The following is a 19356-nucleotide window of genomic DNA, read 5'->3' on the forward strand; positions in this document are numbered from 1 at the left end:
TCTAACTTCTTTAAATTACATTCTCCTAATTACATATTCCTTGGACTTATCGTTTAAGCATATAACATTTATATGAGACGGCTTAAAACAATAATCTTTGCCCTTGATATTAAACTAGATTGGTTTAACATGTGAAATGTCCGTAAAGTATCATCATATGATTGGTTTTAGGGCACATTTCCAACAAGCCCCAGAAGAAGAAGGCCAATGCTGTTGGAACAAACCCACAAACCTCTGATGATTAAGTAAAATCTGACCATCAGATTCCTGCATCTGGTCAATCTTCTTCTTCATATTTGTAGCATAGTTATGTGCAAGCTTGTGCAACTGTTTATTCTCATGCTTGAGCCCTCTAATCTCCTGTTTGAGACTCATCACTTCAGCCGCCAATGATTCAACTTGATGGGTTCGAGCAAATAGACGTTGGGCCATATTGGACACAAAACCTGCACACTGCACACTGAGAGCCAGAGAATCCTTAACAGCCAACTAATCAGATCGTTTGGAAAGAAGTCTGTTATCTTTGGGAGTGACAAGGTTTTGGGCCCCCACCGCAGCGATCATATCATTTTTCATCACCGAATCCTCAACGGTAAGAGGACCAGTAGGGGATATGAAGGATGGGCACCATATGTTGTCTGGAGAAGGCATGGATGCCTCTTCACTAAGGTTCAAGTCAAAACGACGGTCGGAGGGGCCAGACATTTTCAAAGGTGTTGAAGAAAGAAGAGGTCGGACAAATCAGGATCTTAGAAGTGCAAGAAGGGAGTTTCTACAGGCGAAAATTCAAGTGTACTTTGAAACGAACTGCGCGCCTATATAAAAATCAGCATTCAACGGGATTTCAGAGATCGAAGAGGCGAGCTCAGAAATCGAAGAGGCCAATTCAAAAATTGAAGAGGCGCCAGCTTTCTCAAAAGCTGGGCTTGCTCAGAAACCACATGCCATCCTCTTTTCCATATTTGTCCGCACTTGTCACATGCAACATCTGCACTTGACGGAGCTTAGAAATCGAAGAGGCATTTACTTTTCCAGACGTGTCAGCATCTGTCACATGCACACTCAGCTTGCGAAAATTACGGGCAATCTGTCGAAGATTTCTGGTGACGTAGAAAGCACGTGAAGATTACTATTCAATCATCCAACGGTTGCCGACAAGAGTGAAATAATAGTACCGGTTATTAATTCATATAAATGTCGACCTTCACCCTCCATTGCAAGGCAGACATACATAACCCTTCTTCTCCGAGAATGCCTTCCCAACAAAGCCCCTCAAGTCACTCAGTGTTCCTTATTCCCTGGGATACCTCTGCAAACAACCCATCAAAAGCAAAAGTATTTCATATCATGAAGGTTGAAAGCAAGAGTATCTCATATCATGTTTTCTCCATGTCTTTCTCCTTGTTGTTGTTTTTCAACAAGGAGAAAAAGAGCAATCAGCCAGCACTTGGTATCAATCTTCCGATCTGGAACCGACTACCTGGAACCCCTTCCTGATTGCTTACCTAGCCTTGCTCTCGAGTACTCATCTTCAACATCTTATGCTTCCTCTTCGTCTACCACATCTGCCTAGGAAACAAATAAGGGAAGTGAAAATGATACCTCGAAGCATGAGGAGACAATGTGCTAATTCATCCTCAGCTAGGGACAAGGAGCAAGAAAGCAAATGGTAGGCACTTGGAAAGATTGAAAAAAGAAACAAACCATCACCTCTACCTCGTGCCTGCCTGTCGTGCAGAAGAAACAAGCAAAGAAGAATGCAGACTGCACAACCAAGGAACCCTACTATTCCTCGCTTAGAATTCCAAAACAGTTCGAGATCAAAGCTATGGAAAGTCAACAAGATCATCTATCTCCAAAACCAAATTTGCGTTCTTAAACTCTACTCTGTCTGGTTTTTACTTTGTGATACATGTCATGTTTATTCGTTGTTTGTTTGTTTGCTTGTTTTTGTGTGAGTTTATGCTTGAAACATTGAGGACAATGTTTGATTTAAGTGTGGGGGGGGCAACCAAGTTGTTTTGCATAAAATTCGTAGGAGTTTATCACCCATTACTTCTACTGTTGTTCCTTGCTATTTGTAAGTATTTTTAAGCTATTTTGGAGTGTTTTAGTGTGTTTTGACATAAAAATCCGAAAATCTCATAAAAATTTGAAAAATTGTTTTGAAAAACCCAAAACGAGTCGTTTTTGTGTGTTTATGTGTGTCTTAGGGTACCTTCCAACACAATGATAAGGATTTGGTTTTTAATTACATGACTGTTAAAGAGAGTTATAAACATAGATGAAAATTTGATTTAATCTTTGGTGTATGCTTGGTTGTGGTTATAATTTATGAATTCACATGCAATCATAAAGGAAAAATCAGTTTTTGTAACATGCTTGAAGGAAGGAACTCAAATGAACGCTACAACCTTGTGAGACTTGAGCTTAAACGTTTATTTGGAGAGTTAATAATCTGTGCATCATTGTTTTATAAAGTCGTTGCATGATCTCATTATTCTTTGCTTGGTTGCTACTTAGAAGGCGTTTCATCATTTAGTTCCAAATGCTAGAACTCATGCCTATGTCATTCAAAGCATGCTATTGATTTGCATAACACATATTCAAGATGAAGTTGTGTAGTGACAACCAAAGCCAAATTGTTGTGCCCCTATTTCATTATGTGTTTAAGTTCAACCCCGTTAAGCCTTGTTAAGCCTATGTTCTTTGTTAATCTACAATATCCTTACCTAGCCTAGTTTTAGGACCATCCATACCCTTGTTCTTGAAGCATAGTAAAGCATGACTTAAAATGAACTCCTTTTTTATCAATGTATTGCAGAAAGCAAGTGTGGGGGAAGTGATTCTTGTGTGTGTGTATGTGCCAAAGTCCTTAATAAGGCACGGGTAGAAAAGAAAAAAGTTTGTTAAAAAAGGGTCCAAGACATTGAATTCGGCCCTAAGTGTTGCATGAATCTTCCTTTTGTATTTAAAAGTTGATTCTGCATTCTAAAGTGAATTCCAAGTGTCTATTTCATTGCTTTGCTTGCTATCGCTTTAAGAACGTTTGTTATTCCTATCCTTTCTTTATTAGCCATTACTCCAAGCCCTGTTACAACCCTTGACTTCAATCTTGAGTGTTGTGTGTTTCAATTTGTGGAGTTCGAAATTGGTATGAGCATATGGTGTCACTGGTTCTCGCATATAAGTAGTAGCATTCCATTCATGAAATCATATCTAAACATGCTTAATAACTCCAAAAAATTGCTTTCTCTGTTATAACATATGTGAGTCATAGTCTTTCGTGTTTACATTAATCTTCTCACATATACTAGTGTAGGGTGTGTAGTCAGAAAATGTGTGTGAAAATAGAGAGTATCTTGTAAGAAATTGAGTAAATTCTCCAAGGTATGTTACTACATTCAAAACATCATTTTAATTGGTTAATTGTGAACTAGTAAGTGGTGACTGTGATTAAGTATGTGCTCAAGTGTAAAGATGACCAAAATCTATGGGAATGATGATTTTTAACATGTCATGTTTCATTAAAAATCCCTGAGGCAAATGTTGGAAGGTCTAGGTTGTGTTTTTTTTGTTTCGTTTGTTTTGTTTTGCTCAAGGACTAGCAAAAGCTAAGTGTGGGGGAATTTGATAGAAGCATATTTATGCGACTGAGTTAGCTTGTTCTCAGGCATTTATGTTGTTATTTCTTAGTTAATTATGTATTTTAAGCTATTTTCGTGTGTTTGTAGGTCCATAGGCCTTATGAAGCAATAAGATGCATTTTGGTGCATTTTGGAGTAGTTTTGGGCTTGGAATGAATAGCACATGCATGGAGCAAGGTGGATGGACGAAATTGAAGACTAAAGAGGCTAGGAATGTGTTGAAGAGAAAGAAGAATTAATGTAAAAAGGACAAAGAGCTCAGCCACAAAGGGGTGTCACTCCACCATTCACCTTTCCATCATTGCCGTGCACCACCATTGCACTCCCTTTGGATTCCTATGTTGTGCATCATCATCCATGTTCCCTCCATTGACTCATTTGTTGCATCATTCCACCTCCCTTTCCTTTCTCTACCATGTGCACAATCATTCATGTTCCCTAGCTGCAACACCACTCCATTTTACCCCCATGCTTTGCATCATCACTTCACTTTCACCTTTGAATCATTTCAAACACCACTCATTGCACTCAATTGCTACACCGTTCCTTATTCCCTCCATCATTTCAGATTTCATGCATCATTACATTGAATCTTTTAGAAGTATGCCCACAAAGCCACTCATTTGATGTAATAGCTTTTGGAATACTTAATGTATTAAACTATTATATGTTTAATGAAGGGCAAAGCTTATTGTTAATCACTATTTATTGTTCATTCCTAAAATGTTCCTAGCCATAGGATTGCCAATTGGGCATTGACAATCCGCTAAGGTTAGTATGTGTTATGTCAACTCAAGCGTGAGTATGACTAGTCTCAAGTCATTTAGTGTTGGACACTAAGACAAACACATAGGTGCTTGAAAGAGTAATCAAGTACACTGAACAACGATCAAAAGAGAGTTCGAACATACATGTCATGTAAGAACTCATAAGTTGCAATATGCAAGGTAGTCCTTTGACCTGAGGCATCATAGATGTCTAATGGTTAGGTCATTGATCTTTGATCATGTCAAAGACATTCCATTGAGAGTGTCCACGGCATTGTTGGGGTCAAGCTATCTAGTCATGTAGGCATATGAATGCACAACAATGTATCTCTAACCTTCCATGGTGGAAGGAGAATACTCTAAGATATGATTCGGGAGTCTTTGGCCAAAGCATACGAATATGACTTAGGAAGTATGTTCCAAATCATATTCAATTGAATCATACAGAGAAGTATTACATTGGATAGTAGACATGAAACAAACTATCACTCAAACAATGTGATTAAGAGTATTGTATTACAGAAGGACCGTATTGCATTGTGATTGTAACTGGATAGGTTCTCCAACCAATTCTACTTAGCTTGGGTAGCCATGACATACTGCTGGGTGTCACTCATGGTTTGTGGAAGCCCTGAAGATTAGCAAACACTAATCTTCAACAAAGGGAGAATTGAAATGTTGTTTCAATTCACAATCGATCGTTAAGAGTAACAATCGCCCACTGCCTCGCTAATTGGAACCTAATGGATCGTACACCGAGTAAGGATGAAAGTGAAGAAATATAAATGAGATGGATAAGCAATTAAATGGTTTAATTGAGAATGGTCAAGATTAATTAATTAGTTAATTAATTTTACGAAAGGTTCGTATTGGGCTTTTAAGTTAGTTTTGGGCTTCAGGGTCCAAAAGGGTTTGGTCCACTAGGCCCATTATGTTTAAGTTGTATGACAACTAAAACAAATATGGGCAAATAGCCCAATCACTTAAGATGCCCGGCCATGGCAAGGATAGTGGGAAGTTTTGCTTAATTGCAAGTTTGCCACTCACCTAAGAAAAGAGATATAAAAGCATCTTTATAGCTTTTACCTCATTAGGGTTTCCTTGAGGCAAATAGGTGAAACTTTTTCTCTCTTTTTCTCTACAAGGAGGCCAGCCACATAGGGAAGAAATAGCTAGCAATCTTTTCTTCTCTAAGTCATCCATTTCATCTTCACACCTCATCCTTGGTGTGGAGACTTAGAGACACCAAACCTTTGGTGTTTTTGGAGATCCTTTCCTCACATCCTCAAGGAGCAAAGGAGCATCAAAAGGAAGGAAATCACAAGGAAGATCCAAGGAGCTAGGAGGTGACTTGAAGGCCCTCCACTTGGGTGAATCCCTTGTGTAAACAAGGATGAGCTTCAAGGGTAATGAATCTCTAAAACCTTCTTTCTCTTTAATGTTGTTAAAGAGTCTCTTGGTTCACCATTCACTAGGCTTTGAAAGTCATGTGTTTTAGAATTGTTTTGAATGCATGCCTACTTTAATGTGTTAATAGTTTGCATATGTGTTCAAATATTCTCACATGTTCTTAGCTAGGACAAAATTTTTCCTTCAGAATCATTGCACTCAATTGCTACACCATTCCTTGTTCCCTCCATCATTTCAGATTTCATGCATCATTGCACTCAATTGCTACACCACTCCATGTTCCCCTCCATTGCCATGCACTTCCTCTATAAAATGAAGTGTGTGTAACATAAATTTAGTTCATACTTGGTTAGATCATTCACTCCCATTTCAACATAACCTTCATCCAAACACATCCATTCATCTTCACATCCATTCCTCCATACAAACAAACCTTCAAACACTCATCAACACCTTGTGCCGTAGAAAAGGAAGGGAAGGAAAGTGCTTGGATGTGCTTGCTGTCCAACTTGGATCGTAGGAGCGTTTAGGTGTTTTCTTTCTTTTGTTTTTAATGTTTAAATTAATTTCCTTTCGTTTTGTTGTAAATATGAGTGGCTAAACCTTTCTTGGCTAGGGGTGATTTCAAAGCCATGATTATGTGTGTAATATGATTTGATAAATTTCAGTTATGAACTCTTGAATCGTGAATGCAATTGGTTTAACTATTTGATTGATAACTTATTTGTATTTGTTAATTAAGGGTCGACACTTAATTGGCATGCATAAATCCGTTGCTAGAATATAAGGAAGTTTCACATAATCGTCACAAACTTATATTCACATGTAGTGAAGGTCGCTTATAAACGATCGCGTTAAGTTCAATTCCTAGCATGAGTGACATGATGTCATAGTTGCAAGTGTTTTGTCAATGCTTATGATTTTTATTAGACGTAATGATATTTGATTGTATCTCTATTATGATGTCATGTAGGGAACTTTTGAAGAATATTTTGGGTTGTTGAATGATGTCATCCAATCCAATAAAACAAGGAAAATCTGAGAGTTAACTAGTGATGTCACGGTTAATTTGGGGCATTCATAATTCAATGAAGTAGTAACTGGAAATCGAGTTATTTGCATACATGTCATGTGTGGAGAAAAAACCTCTAGCTATCCCATCCATCATCTTATTTCTCAAATTTGTTTTACAATCTGTCTAGTTTTTCATACTTGCTTGTTTATTTCAACTTCATCCAAATCAAAACCCCCCGCTTTTAGTTTCTTATTTCAAAGTGTTTCAAATCTGTTTTAGTTTGTGTTCTTAAGTGTTTTGATTCAAGTAAAAGTCAATTTTCGTCCAAAGTCATTCCTAGTGTCTAATTTAAGTTTATTTGGTTGTTTTAAGCTGTTTTGAGTATTTTAAGTTGCTTTGAGTCTTGTGAATCTTGTTAAGTGTTTTTAACTTAGTTTTATGTTTTTGAGTCAGTTTAGAGGTTATTAGCAAGCCCTCCTAATCCCCGGTCCAGAACGATCCCTACTTATACTTGTACTACAATTGTCAAAAGAGGGTTAAATTTGTGTGTTAAGATAATTTTCGCATCAGTAGACTTGCAGCCAGAGCTCGAAAACCCAAAGTGGCTCGTTCTAGTGCGAGTCAATTTTGGTAACCGTCGCTTCGGCCAGGGCTTCGGCAACTGGCATGTTTACGATCAAACATTTGTTTGACTTGGTACAAACAATAAATTTGTTGTACCAGTGGAATAAAAAGGCTTCATGTTCCCCTTTCTGTAGGTTTTCTTCCCCTCGGCAAGCAAAGTGGTGGATAAGAGTGTTATAGTTGAAAAAGTTCTTGTGCAGCTTCTGGACTTTTTCTTTTGGGGATTCTTGGTATTTCTTCTTTAGGGCCTCGACGACACGCTCGTCGAATGAAGATTTGAGGTATAAGTTGAATTGATACCCAGAAAGGACGGTATCAATTGGAAAACCAGATGGAGAAGTGCCAAGGATGGCTGATATGTCAACCATGGTCGGGCCAACAGGGTCGAAGGGGAGTACCATTGTGTTGGTGGTCGAGCACCAAAAGTTCAGGGCCTCCATTAGAAGCTCCTGGTCCATGATAATCTCAACGGTCGAAAGCTTGATGGCATCATAAATGCCAAGAGTTTTCCACTCCATGCTGAAGAATTTTTCCATTTGTTTGACCCAAGCTGCCCAGGATTCAAGGATCAAGGGCCAGGCTCCTTATAGCCTGGCCAAATCCCACTTCGACCAATCATACCCTTGGAGCAAAGGTTTCAGGCAATGGACCTTAAGCATGTTAGTGATGGCCTTTGGGACGACATCTTTGAAAGGTGGTCCCAAAATTTGGTAGGTAGCATTTGAATCGCCTTCAAACCGTAAAGGCATTTCGGCCAATGAAGTCCTTGCACTTAGTGCACTCTTAAGAAAGCTTGGTAATAAAAGTGTTGGAAGCCATTGATGAAGACTCGAGGGCTTGTCTAGGTTTGAGTTTTTCTGGGTTTGAGATTTTTGGGTTGTGAAAGCAACTGGCAAGAGATTCAAGAATTTTGAGAATGCAAACTTCGAGTGAAGGTGAGTTAAGTATTTATAGGCATTTTGGGATGAAGATCAATAGTCTAATCTTTTAAAATGAGGGATAAAATTGACTAGAGGATTTTGTAATCATGATGAATATTCAAAAATCCAGGTAAAGAGTTCGAAGAACTCGTGGATTGAGAATGCATGTTTGTGTGTGGCGATGGGTTTAATGGTGAAAAGACGTTTCGACGATTGCAAGATTCAAGAGTCATTATTAAACACAGACGAGTAAGCTAAGGGATCGCTATGTGGTAGAGCATCTGACAGAATTAAGATCGTGCGATCGTGCTTCATAAATGCACCTGAGTGGATGGAATATTGAGACTTTCATTGTCTTTTAAACATATGCTAAGGGTTTGGTTTCACTTCTTCAAGGTCGAGGCTCGGCCAGGTGTTTAGGTCGAAGACCTCAGAAGCGAAGGGGCAATGTTTGGACCAAAATGTTATTTTAGGCCGAGCTCAGAAATATCCTCAACCTAAAGGCGTTTGTTTAGAATCTTGTCATGGGCCGGCCTTATCAAGGTTGGTCGAATCTTGTTATGAGGAGGTTTGTTTCGGATAAATGTGAAGTAGTCGTGGCCTGGTAGGATAAGGAGTCTCAGGGATGCTGGGACTCGGGAAATGAATTGAGCTCGTTTAGAGGTGGGTTCAAAGTCCCAGTTGAATTAGGATTGACCGAGTCTTAGTTAGATTAGGTAAAGGAATCCTAATCTAAGAGTGGTTCTAGCTCGGCTATGAGAGAGTCCTATAAATACAAGACTCGGTGCATCGTTCAAGCCTCTCCAATTCAACACATAAATTCCTCTGTGCAAACTCTTGCTCTACGCAAAACCTCTCAACAACCTTAAGATTTTTATTTTCCTTTTTCGCCAACACATCTTCAATTTGGATAACCAACACTGTGAAGGCAACCGTTGAACATCTTCAGTTTGGATAAACAGCACTGTAGTCGTAGAACCATTCGATCGCGAAGCACCTTCAGTTTGGATAAACAGCACTACTTCCAGACCGATTGGTTACCTATCCAAGTCTTGGTCAAGAAGGATTTTCGAGTCCTTATTAGCAGAGGTCATCTCATCAGCCTTCTCGGCAAAGTGAAGTGTTACAGATTACTGGGCTCGGCGCACTGAACGCCAAGTTGTTTTATGATTGGATATTCACATGTAAGTTTTAGAGTTCGGCATTCTGACGGCCGAACCACATTTACCATCAAGACATACATCTCTTTTGAGTACTTATGTCCATATAGTTTGGTGTTAGTTTAGCGTGCTTATACTCTTACAAATATAATCACCGTAACCGAACCTGGCGCCGACGATCCGTGAACTTTGCAAGACTAGCAGCCTTGTCTTCAGGTTCTAGAACCCGAAGGCTGAGGCGTGTTCCTTCCTCGGCCGCAGTTGCGAGATTCAGAAGTCAACAGCATGCCCAATGCAACATCTACTCATTTTACTCACTGGCCGAGCTCGGCCGTCAAGTTGGCAAACACCGCACACAACCGAAGGATGTAATTAGCTTTTTAATTACTCGGCCTACACGCCACGTTGGCTTGGTAGTTTTTAGGGTTTATGAAATGCCAATACTAAATAGAAAATTATGTTCATTTGGGAACATGTCAAATTGAAAAAATAACAATCAGGTTTGTATGCTAGCAAAGATGGGTTACATTTTCACATCGAGTTGGTTCTCCGAGAAGATTAACATTGGCAATGGGGAGGCGTATTAATATTAAATATAAATGAATGCACCTTAACCTTGGACACAGTATCACCTTTTAATTATGTAGTTTGGTCTTCGGTGCATTTACTTCGACATTTACTTGTATATGGGATTTTAAACAATTTGTGCATACTTTTGGTATGTTGAAAGCAATCCACAATGTGCAGGATCTTGTGTTTACCCGCTCAAATTTTCGACATTTGCAGGTATGATTTGCAAGAGCGTTGATTAAGTGAATATTATAGAACCGAAACTGTCTTCTAGTAAGATTAATTTTGACCTTCAGTTTGGGTCCCAAGACAGCATCCCCAGGTCTGGGTTCTGAAAATTGGCCTCTTTCCAATTATTCATCTGTAAATAGCGGCAGTATATGGGCAGTTATTGTTGAACCACCACTGAACTCCAATCGTGGCTCGTTAAATTGCTCTTTGGTTTCAATTGTGGGAAGTTGGAGCAGGACTGATAATTGAATTGGCAACTGTCTATTCTTTTTCTTTTCCTCCCACGTTTCAAATTCTGTACTTAAGTTTTTTCCTCTTTATCCCTCTTTAGTATCAAATCCTTGTTTTGCTATTGCCAATTTAGCCACTGAAATATCACCTGAGTGAAAATTAGGTTCCTAAACTATTATTTCATAAAAATTAGTCCTTAAATTATAAAAATTTGCCAATTACATCTCTAATATTAGACTCAAAGCTACTACTTTCAATTTTCCATCAATTTAAGTTACGTTATTTGCATGTGACACACCAGAGAGTAGATTGGTAATTTTACATGAAGAAAAAGTGTATGAAGTTAACTTTATAGGTTAAATTAGATTTTAGATTCACCACCTATATGAAATGTTAAGGGCTAATATGCGAGAAAATGATGGTGTTACACTCTAAAGTGTGTCAACTGACTTAGTTGATGAAAAATTAGATAAAATAGCTTTGAATATAATAGTAGATATGAAATTAGCAATTTTTAATGAATTTAGGCACTTATTTTACCGAAAAAATAATTTAAGAACCTAATTTTCACTGAGGTGATAATTCAGAAACTAAATCGGCACTTAAATATAAAATATATATATATATATATAACAATTGATGGTTCCATATCCAGCTTAGCATACAAATTCATTGAAGAAATCCACCGATAAAATGACTACGTGGGCAGAGTAATTCTCTATCCAGTCCAGAGTCCAAACCAACTATCTTTTCGTTCTACCTGGTAAACAAAACATCATACAAAAAAATACACAGTAAAGGCAGACTACAAAAATGAAGTAGACAAAAGTAGCAAACCATCATCAAGATTCTAACACTATTAGAGAAAAGGTCTCACAACTCATCAACACACGTCGTGTGAGCTTCTAGTCACTGAAATCCTGGAACAACTCTGGAGGTATAGACAGAGGACAGTACTTCTTCGCCACGAATTTATACTGAAACAGAAAGAAATGTCAAAGATTGAACCCAGATACCGACTATCAGACTCGAAGATTATGAGGCCATAAAACTAATAAGTTATCCCCACTTAAAATTGTTTTCATCTAACCTATAAATGCGATCATCAAAGGAAATCTAAGTTAAAAAAATAAGGTTGGGAAGCAATCACAACTCACATTCTAAACTTCACCCAGACAGTTAGAAAAAAGGGGAGAGAGAGAGAGAGAGAGAGAGAGGGTTTCTTCATACCTTATGCTGACTGTACTTCTCCCTAACTGCAGGTAAGTTCGAACCACAGCCATTACAACACAGATGATGCAGTGCTTTGACACAATCACTCAAATCTGAGGCTTGGTAAAGGGTGTAGTGTCTCAGCGTAGAATTCTGGAACAGATATAGAAATTATGTTCTATACTATACATTTATAAGACGCTTAAAAAATGAAGCAAAAATATAAAGTAAAAAATTTCAAATACTCTCACACATAACAACATACCCAAGGTTTCTTCAAAGGGGAAAGAATATACTTTGCCAAGAAGGCAGCAGAAGCAGCTATTAGAGATGGGGCATAACAAAGCATGCTATATTCTACAAGAGACAACTCCGCGATGTAAGACGCCAAGCACCAGAAATGCTCTGATGGAACCTAGGTAAAGTTGCAGGTTAGTAAAACTAGATTTATGAACCACAATAAAATCAAAAGACATCAGCAGACAAAACATTCAAGTATCCTGCCTACATTCAAGTAAAATTCAGATTAGAAGACAACTTCAATTTTCAATGCATAACAATTTGTAACAAACTTCATAACAGAAAGCATGTTCGGACATCTTATAAGTGGAGGAAATTAAACAAAAAAGCATTAGTGGAAGACAAATACCTCACTGGTCTTTTGAGCAGCAAAACAAAATCGCCTCAAAAAGCACATAGCCGTTGGAGCTGTCATTTCAAACTTCAAGTGATTCAGGACAGAGGATTCCATTTGCAAAACCTGCATCCACGTATTGAGAAATTTTTTTTTTTTTAGAATTAAAAAGCCAACTCAAACAAGCACCTATCACTCCATCTAAGATTAGCAAAAATAAAATCCTGACCTCCTCTTTAACGTATGTGTTGTCCGTAAAGTAACAGAACTGTTCCACCTCAGGAGCAATAATCTCCTCGTATTTACTGGAAAGATTATCATTCACTACGTTAAAATGCATCCTTCATATACTTATATATATTTATAAAGTCAAACACATCCACACGCCCAAAGACGAATGAAGTAAATGAAAATCTTACGCTGCAATCATCATGCATGCAACACCCAGCAACTGCAATTGTTTCCTATGCATCACATTGCCAGAAAGATAACGGTCTACATAGTTGATAGTCAGATATAGTGTTTCTGGTACCAGCCTGAACTCTTCAGCAACCTATAGATTGAAGTTATAAGTCACGATAACCAGCAATAAAACAGAATTTTAAACATCATTGATCTGTAATGGTTGTTAAACATTAAACAAAATTCAGACAGTGGATTCACCTCTACTAGCCAATCAATCAGAATCGCACGCATGTCGGCATTGATGTCTTTCTGGATTGTTTCCATAAAGTCTATGGAGGGCCATCTATTTTCCTGAAACCCAATAAATCAAACAAACCGCATGACACAAGTGGATGGAAGAAAAGGGAAGTTATAAGATAACTTGTTAAGATAGTTGCAAGAACTCATTGTATAGGCAAATTTGTACATAAAACTTGTTCAATAATATCCAATTTGAGGATGGGGTTCAATTTTAACAAGTAAGCTAATTCAGTAATTGGATTTTAATTCTACATTTTATGAATTTCTTGTAAAAGTTAATACTCATTTCATCCATCAATATAATTTTCCCATTATGTCTAAATTTTGTTCTTTCGACATTCTGTAGACATAATTTCTCAAACTAGCATACACAATAAGTATCTTTCAGTGAGGTTTAACAGTAAGTTAGAGTTAATATCCACCAAAGAAAATGACAAACAAAATGATCGTATATCAGAATAATTGACAACTAGTTTATAAGATATTGATAAAGTTTGTTGGTATAAATAACTCGTAGAAGCTTAATTTGTTAGTAAGCAAACTAAGTCATGTTCTAAATTCTGAAAGATCTTCTCAAGAGTGGGGCTCTCATCTCCCAAAGGTGGAATTTCAACATTCTGTTTAAACTGAATGTGCTTACAATTCAGAAGTAGTAAAATTGACAGAATGAAAATTATACGGCTGCAACTACAGAAATCAAGTGTAACGTGTTTATGAGATTTTTCCAACTGCAACCCACTAAGAATGGCATGTTGCATACATGAAACATCTAAACGCCTATAATATACATCATACGAAGGTAAGTAAATGTGTAAAATGTGATTATCAGTGACATACAGTAATATACAGGAAGTTTCCAAAATTAAAAGCATTTATTACGTACAAGATCATTCATACTAGTTGGAAAATAATGTCAAACCTCAGATTCACGCAAGTGCTTGTATATGTCCGGAGCAATGGTTGCACAAAACTGTGGATCCATAAGATTGGCATCAATATCAACGACTTTATCTATTGCCTCCATATCAACAAATATATCTTTCTTCCAGATATTGCCTGAAATCAAGATCAAAAAGATATATTTAAGTAATGTATCATGGCTAACAACCACACTGATCGTGATGTATACCGTGTCTATTTTAACGGATTAAAATAGGGAGGATCCTGAACTAAAACAAATAGCAGAGAGAGAGAGAGAGATATCTATATATATATATATATAGAGAGAGAGAGAGAGAGAGAGAGAGAAGAAAACAATGTTTAAAAGAAGAAACCTTCTTTTCCTGGATAGTCCGAAATGAATAGGCTCTTAGCTGTTTTTTTCTCAATCGATTTAACTTCTGAAACATCCTCATTGTCAATATATTCAAATTCTGGACTCTTTAATGAATCACACGTAGACATACTCTCATTCAAAGAAACTGAAGCACTAACTGATCTGCTTGGAGATACATCCCTGCTTCTGAATGCATGATTTATGCAACTGGGAGCAGGAAGAAAAGTACCACTGCTGCTTGGAGAAGGATCAGTGCCAATTACTTTGATAGTTGGATCAGTTCCTGAGACTGATGTACCACTGAAAGGAACCAAGATGCTTGGTTTTGAACTCAACGATTCATCACTCCCTGAGACACCAGTCTTACTCGTGCAAGATGACACTTTCGTTGCCATCTTAGCAACTTCAGTTTGACATGGCACCTTCAAATGTACAACACAGTCAATCTTTTCTCTCAAAATATTATCGTCAATACACCTATACACCATAAATTGAAAGATCACAATGATTTGTTTATGTAAATACAAATCGAAAGATCACAATGATATAACCATAAATTGAAGGCAATTTCATGTAACGAATCTACTAACATTGCATAATCCATCTTATCGTTATAAACATGAACATTTCAAATTTCCAACATCAAATAATAACATATTGTTTTTACCGAAACCCATTTTAGTAAATTAGTGAAATAGCTCCAAATATCATGTTGAAACTCAAAACACTTCAGTTTAACCCTTGAATTCTTTGGGTTAAAAGAAAAAATAACAAGTCCATTAGACTAAATGAAGTCACATAGTTCTTCAATTCTTTGGGTTACGTACAAAATTCAGGGTTCTAATTAATTTATCAACATTTCTTTCTATAAACAGGAAATTCTTCAAGAAACAGAAGAAAATAATTAAATTAAATTAAATAATACTAGTAATAATAGTAGTCATAATAATAACAACTTAATTATTATAAAACAGAATAAATTGATTAATGTAACGAGGACGAAGAGTAGACGAACCATGGCCTTCGACGAAGCGGAACTCGGTGGAACGATTTGAGACCCATTCCTCTGGTTCGTGACGTCAGCGAGAGCAGTTCGCTTCTTGGACACTTGGGTCTTGGCCGCCATGGGCTTCTTGTTCGGATGATGCGAAACGGAGGGCTTCTTGTTCGGACGATGCGAAACGGAGGGCCTCTTGGCCGCGGACGACGAGGATGAAAACGGCGGTGGACGGCGGTTCCGGGCCGACATTTTCAGGCCAAACCCTAATCGAATTCCGTTGCAATAAGCCAATGTGGTTAACTTCTCAAAGAAGTCACAGAGTGAGAGAGCAGAAGGGAGATTTAATGGAAGCGGGAAGTAGTACGGATTTCAAGGGGCGGAGCGATCGTGACCGCCCGATGATTATTGGCGGTGGAAGAAGAAATCTGAACCGTCCGTGTGACGCGGAAATGGTTCCGCATTAATGCGTGAAAATTATGATTTTACTTTAGTTTTCAATTTCACTGTACAAATGAATAGTTTTTGGATCGAATTTCACTCCATTTATGGACATGCCATTGTTCTAAGGATTTTGCCTGGTTTTTTCTTCTTCTTTTTTCAGGTTTAGTTGTATGGGCTTTTGCGGGTTGGGCTGTTACTAGGTTGGTGAGTTTTGTTTGTGGTTGGCTTTTTCAAATGGATGGTCGACAGGGGCAAGTCTAGCCTGCAACGATGCCAGTGAGAAGAGAGGGGAGGTGTCATGTGATGGGTGAGAGAAGAGAGAGAGAGGAGGAGGAGTCTGATGGCAAAGAGAAAAGAGAGTGGTCGTGCGATGCCAGAGAGAAAAGAACCGAGGACGCTTGGAAGGAAAAATTGGAGGAGAGAGGGAGGGGTAGGATGAGCCAAGCAATAGGTAGGGCTGCTCGGAATTTGGGTTTTGTTTTTTTCTCGGTGAGCTCTGCTTAGAGAAACAGTGAGGTAGGAAGAGACGTCTAAAGCTAGGGTTGGTTTTAGATATTTGGTTCCAGCTAAAAGTTATCTCTGCAAGCATTGATGAGGATTTCTCCCAACTGGCAGCTTGAATTCCTTTCAAAGCTAAGTGTCCCTTTTGAACGAAATTTTTCCTTATTTCATTGTTTCTGGTTTGAACCTGCATAGAAATATGCTTTTTTTTCCTACCTTGTTTTCTATTTGGTTCTGGTTCGGTTCTTTAACTTTTAGTTGGGAGTGCAAGATTTCTTTTTAAATTATTAAATTGGGACAAAAAAGCAAGATATTTTGTGTTGCTTTCTTCATGTCTCATAATACCACTTCCTCTTCATTTTTCTTTTTCTTCCTGTTGTGTTGGCCTTTCAATGTTATAGCTTCTCTGCATAAATTAAACTGTATGCATTTTGTCCCTTTTTGTTCATTACCCTATAATTTATTGTTGTGCTGACCCTGTGAATCAAATGCTCAGTTTTTATATCCCTCTAAAATACATTATGCATCTGATTTTTGTTCATTCACATATGATGCACTGTGAATCGTTTGCTAACAAATATGTTGAGATATGTTATTTTTTGTAAGAAATTATGGTTCCTGTTGTTAGAAATAGATTTAATTTTTCTGTTTGGTTTGATTATAGCTTATGTCTTTGAATAAGCATGCTTTTAAAGTTGCTGTAAAGTGTTTGTCATCCTAAACATGATTAGCAACTTTGGCTTTCAATGCATTTTTCATGATGAAAACAACGAATATATTGATCTTCAAAACCACAGTTTAGGGTTGATTGTCATTCGATGTATAGAATTTTACCCTTTTTATTAGTTTTTTAATATTTCAATCCTCTTTCAGAATACTAATCCCTAAACTTATTAAATTTATTGACCAAGTGATTTTTCACTCAATCCTGAAGTTCATATTTCTCGGATTGGTGCATATTACTGGTGGTCAGCTTGCTAAAGCATTGTATTTAGGTCAAGGTATTTGACATTCCTGTTTTAAACTTTTCAGTTCCTTTCTGTGGTTTGAATTGGAACAAAATTAACACAGAATAGACTGATTTACAATCTGTGAAGAAAAAAAAAGTCATTTTTTAATTAAGCTCTATTTTAACTATTTTGTATTTGTGCCTCTATGTGTGTTTATGTGTATATCTGTGTGTCTATGTACATCAACTGCCCGATTTCTTTGTTTATAAATTACGTATTCAGTTTCTATTTTTTTGTGTCTTTTCGTTACTTTCTGCAATTTTCTTTTGAGAAAACCTAATTGCAGGTTCTTCTCTCTTTGTATTAAGTATCAGTGGTGATGTATTGAATTATCAATAGTAATTATTTTCTGTCTTCTTGCCTGTAAAAGATGACTGATAATATGTTTTTCTCTGTTATTTTTCCCTCCAAAAAAGGATCAAAGTTGGTAATGATAAGGGTATTTAGCTTGCTATAGCTTAGTCTTAACATGTTGTTATACCATAGGTTGTTTCATATGACGTTGAATAACTTCATGGATTGTTTCTTACGAGGCAGGCTGTGTATGTGTTCTTATTTAAAAATAAAAAAAATTGCAAAAATAAATAATAATAATAATAATAATAATAATAATAATAATAATAATAATGAGAGGAGCCTCAATTGCAATGTTCTAAACTCCCTCTCTGCTTATTTTTCTATTTTTTGTACTTTGTATGTTTCCACTTAGATCGATGGGTTTAAACCCTTGAATTGAAATTTATTTGACAGACTTTAAAGTTTTTGCCTTTTTGGTGCTCTTTGATACGTATTTTCTTTTGTTTACCTAGATTAATGTTTTTCCTGCACTCTTAATCCTTGCAGTTCACAAAGTCCTTATTGATCCTGCAATTGTTGTTCTTAACTCAGGAGAGAAATAAAAAGTCCATCGTGTATTAGAAAAATCAGTTTTGCCTAGTGATGGAAATCATTACAAGATTAAAAACTAGAATCTGACTTTGGAAGAACTTCCATTCTCTTCTAAAACAGCTTCCACCAACGAAAAACGTTATTGCAGATGTTTAACTGCACATAGTAATGGAAAAAGATAATAGGTCAGAAGTTAATAGTTTACACCCATTTTTCAAACACGGTGGTTGTTTGTTTTGAACCTACACCAGGTTCACCCTATATCAGCTGACACACCCCAATCTTAGAATCAAGACGTGCTGACCGTCACGTGGGCGTGATGTCACCAAAAGTGCGACGCGGAAGCAATAGTTAAGAGAAATACAAATAAATAAAAACCAAATACTAGCAATAATAACAAGTAACGCTGCTAGAGCAAATTTAAGTGTGAAACACACATATTCAGAGCCTAAGTACTAGGTGCAGTCAAGTAGGTACATTACTGAATTACAACACCCGAAGGTGAGTCCTACATGAGTAGTCTGTCAGAATGTCGTGGGAATCCTCGTGGGCCACCAACGCTGCTAACTAGAACCTGGATGGGCGCAAAACAAAATTGAGTGGGTCAGTAAAACAAAGCTTTTCGAAAACATTTCAATTAAAACATTTCTAACGCCTCGCTGTAAAACCTGTATACTTTCCCAGAAAATAACATAATATGCATATACTCTTCATATATCTTAAATCACAATTCTTTATCAAAACCCAGAAAATATGCCATGCATAAATGTCAATAACAGAATAAGGATGTATCAATATAACAGGTGAAATAAGGAATCAACCGGAGACCCTGCAGTTGGTCCTGTACGGTTAATTCCATAGCTCAATATCCAAACCAACCGGAGTCACCACGGTGACCGATACGACACTACTCTGCACATAAGTTAGAACTACCTGAAGTAGTCTGTACAACAAGAATGGTGTAATAATACGCTATAGTGCTTCTCTCATCAATCATCTATGCACATAATCTAAGGTCACCTACCAGTCGGAACCACCTCTAGTGATCTATACGACTAGCATGTCGGAACCCTCTCATGATCTGTACGACATGCACCTACTTGGATCCAAGGTG

General features: G+C 37.3%; 1 protein-coding gene across 3 annotated transcripts; it reads right to left on the bottom strand.

Annotated features, from left to right (window-relative positions):
* Nucleotides 1-11183: 11183 nt before the first annotated feature.
* LOC126631647 (cyclin-A1-4-like) lies at nt 11184-15907 on the bottom strand. 3 transcript variants are annotated; one of them, XM_050301773.1, is made up of 11 exons: nt 15418-15906; nt 14401-14824; nt 14046-14182; nt 13085-13177; nt 12841-12974; nt 12651-12726; nt 12437-12547; nt 12053-12202; nt 11806-11940; nt 11453-11552; nt 11184-11335 (listed from the first exon to the last, which is right to left on the bottom strand). In XM_050301773.1, the coding sequence occupies exons 1-10, from the start codon at nt 15649-15651 to the stop codon at nt 11481-11483; spliced, it is 1566 nt and encodes a 521-aa protein (XP_050157730.1). In that variant the 5' UTR covers nt 15652-15906; the 3' UTR covers nt 11184-11335; nt 11453-11480. The 3 variants fall into 3 exon arrangements, with proteins under 3 accessions (XP_050157730.1, XP_050157731.1, XP_050157729.1); XM_050301774.1 differs by having other exon boundaries at nt 11184-11552; nt 14533-14824; nt 15418-15907; XM_050301772.1 differs by having other exon boundaries at nt 11184-11552; nt 15418-15905.
* Nucleotides 15908-19356: the final 3449 nt, after the last annotated feature.

Source organism: Malus sylvestris, chromosome 8 (genome assembly GCF_916048215.2).
Source record: "Malus sylvestris chromosome 8, drMalSylv7.2, whole genome shotgun sequence".
In the NCBI taxonomy this organism is placed as follows: Eukaryota; Viridiplantae; Streptophyta; class Magnoliopsida; order Rosales; family Rosaceae; genus Malus; species Malus sylvestris.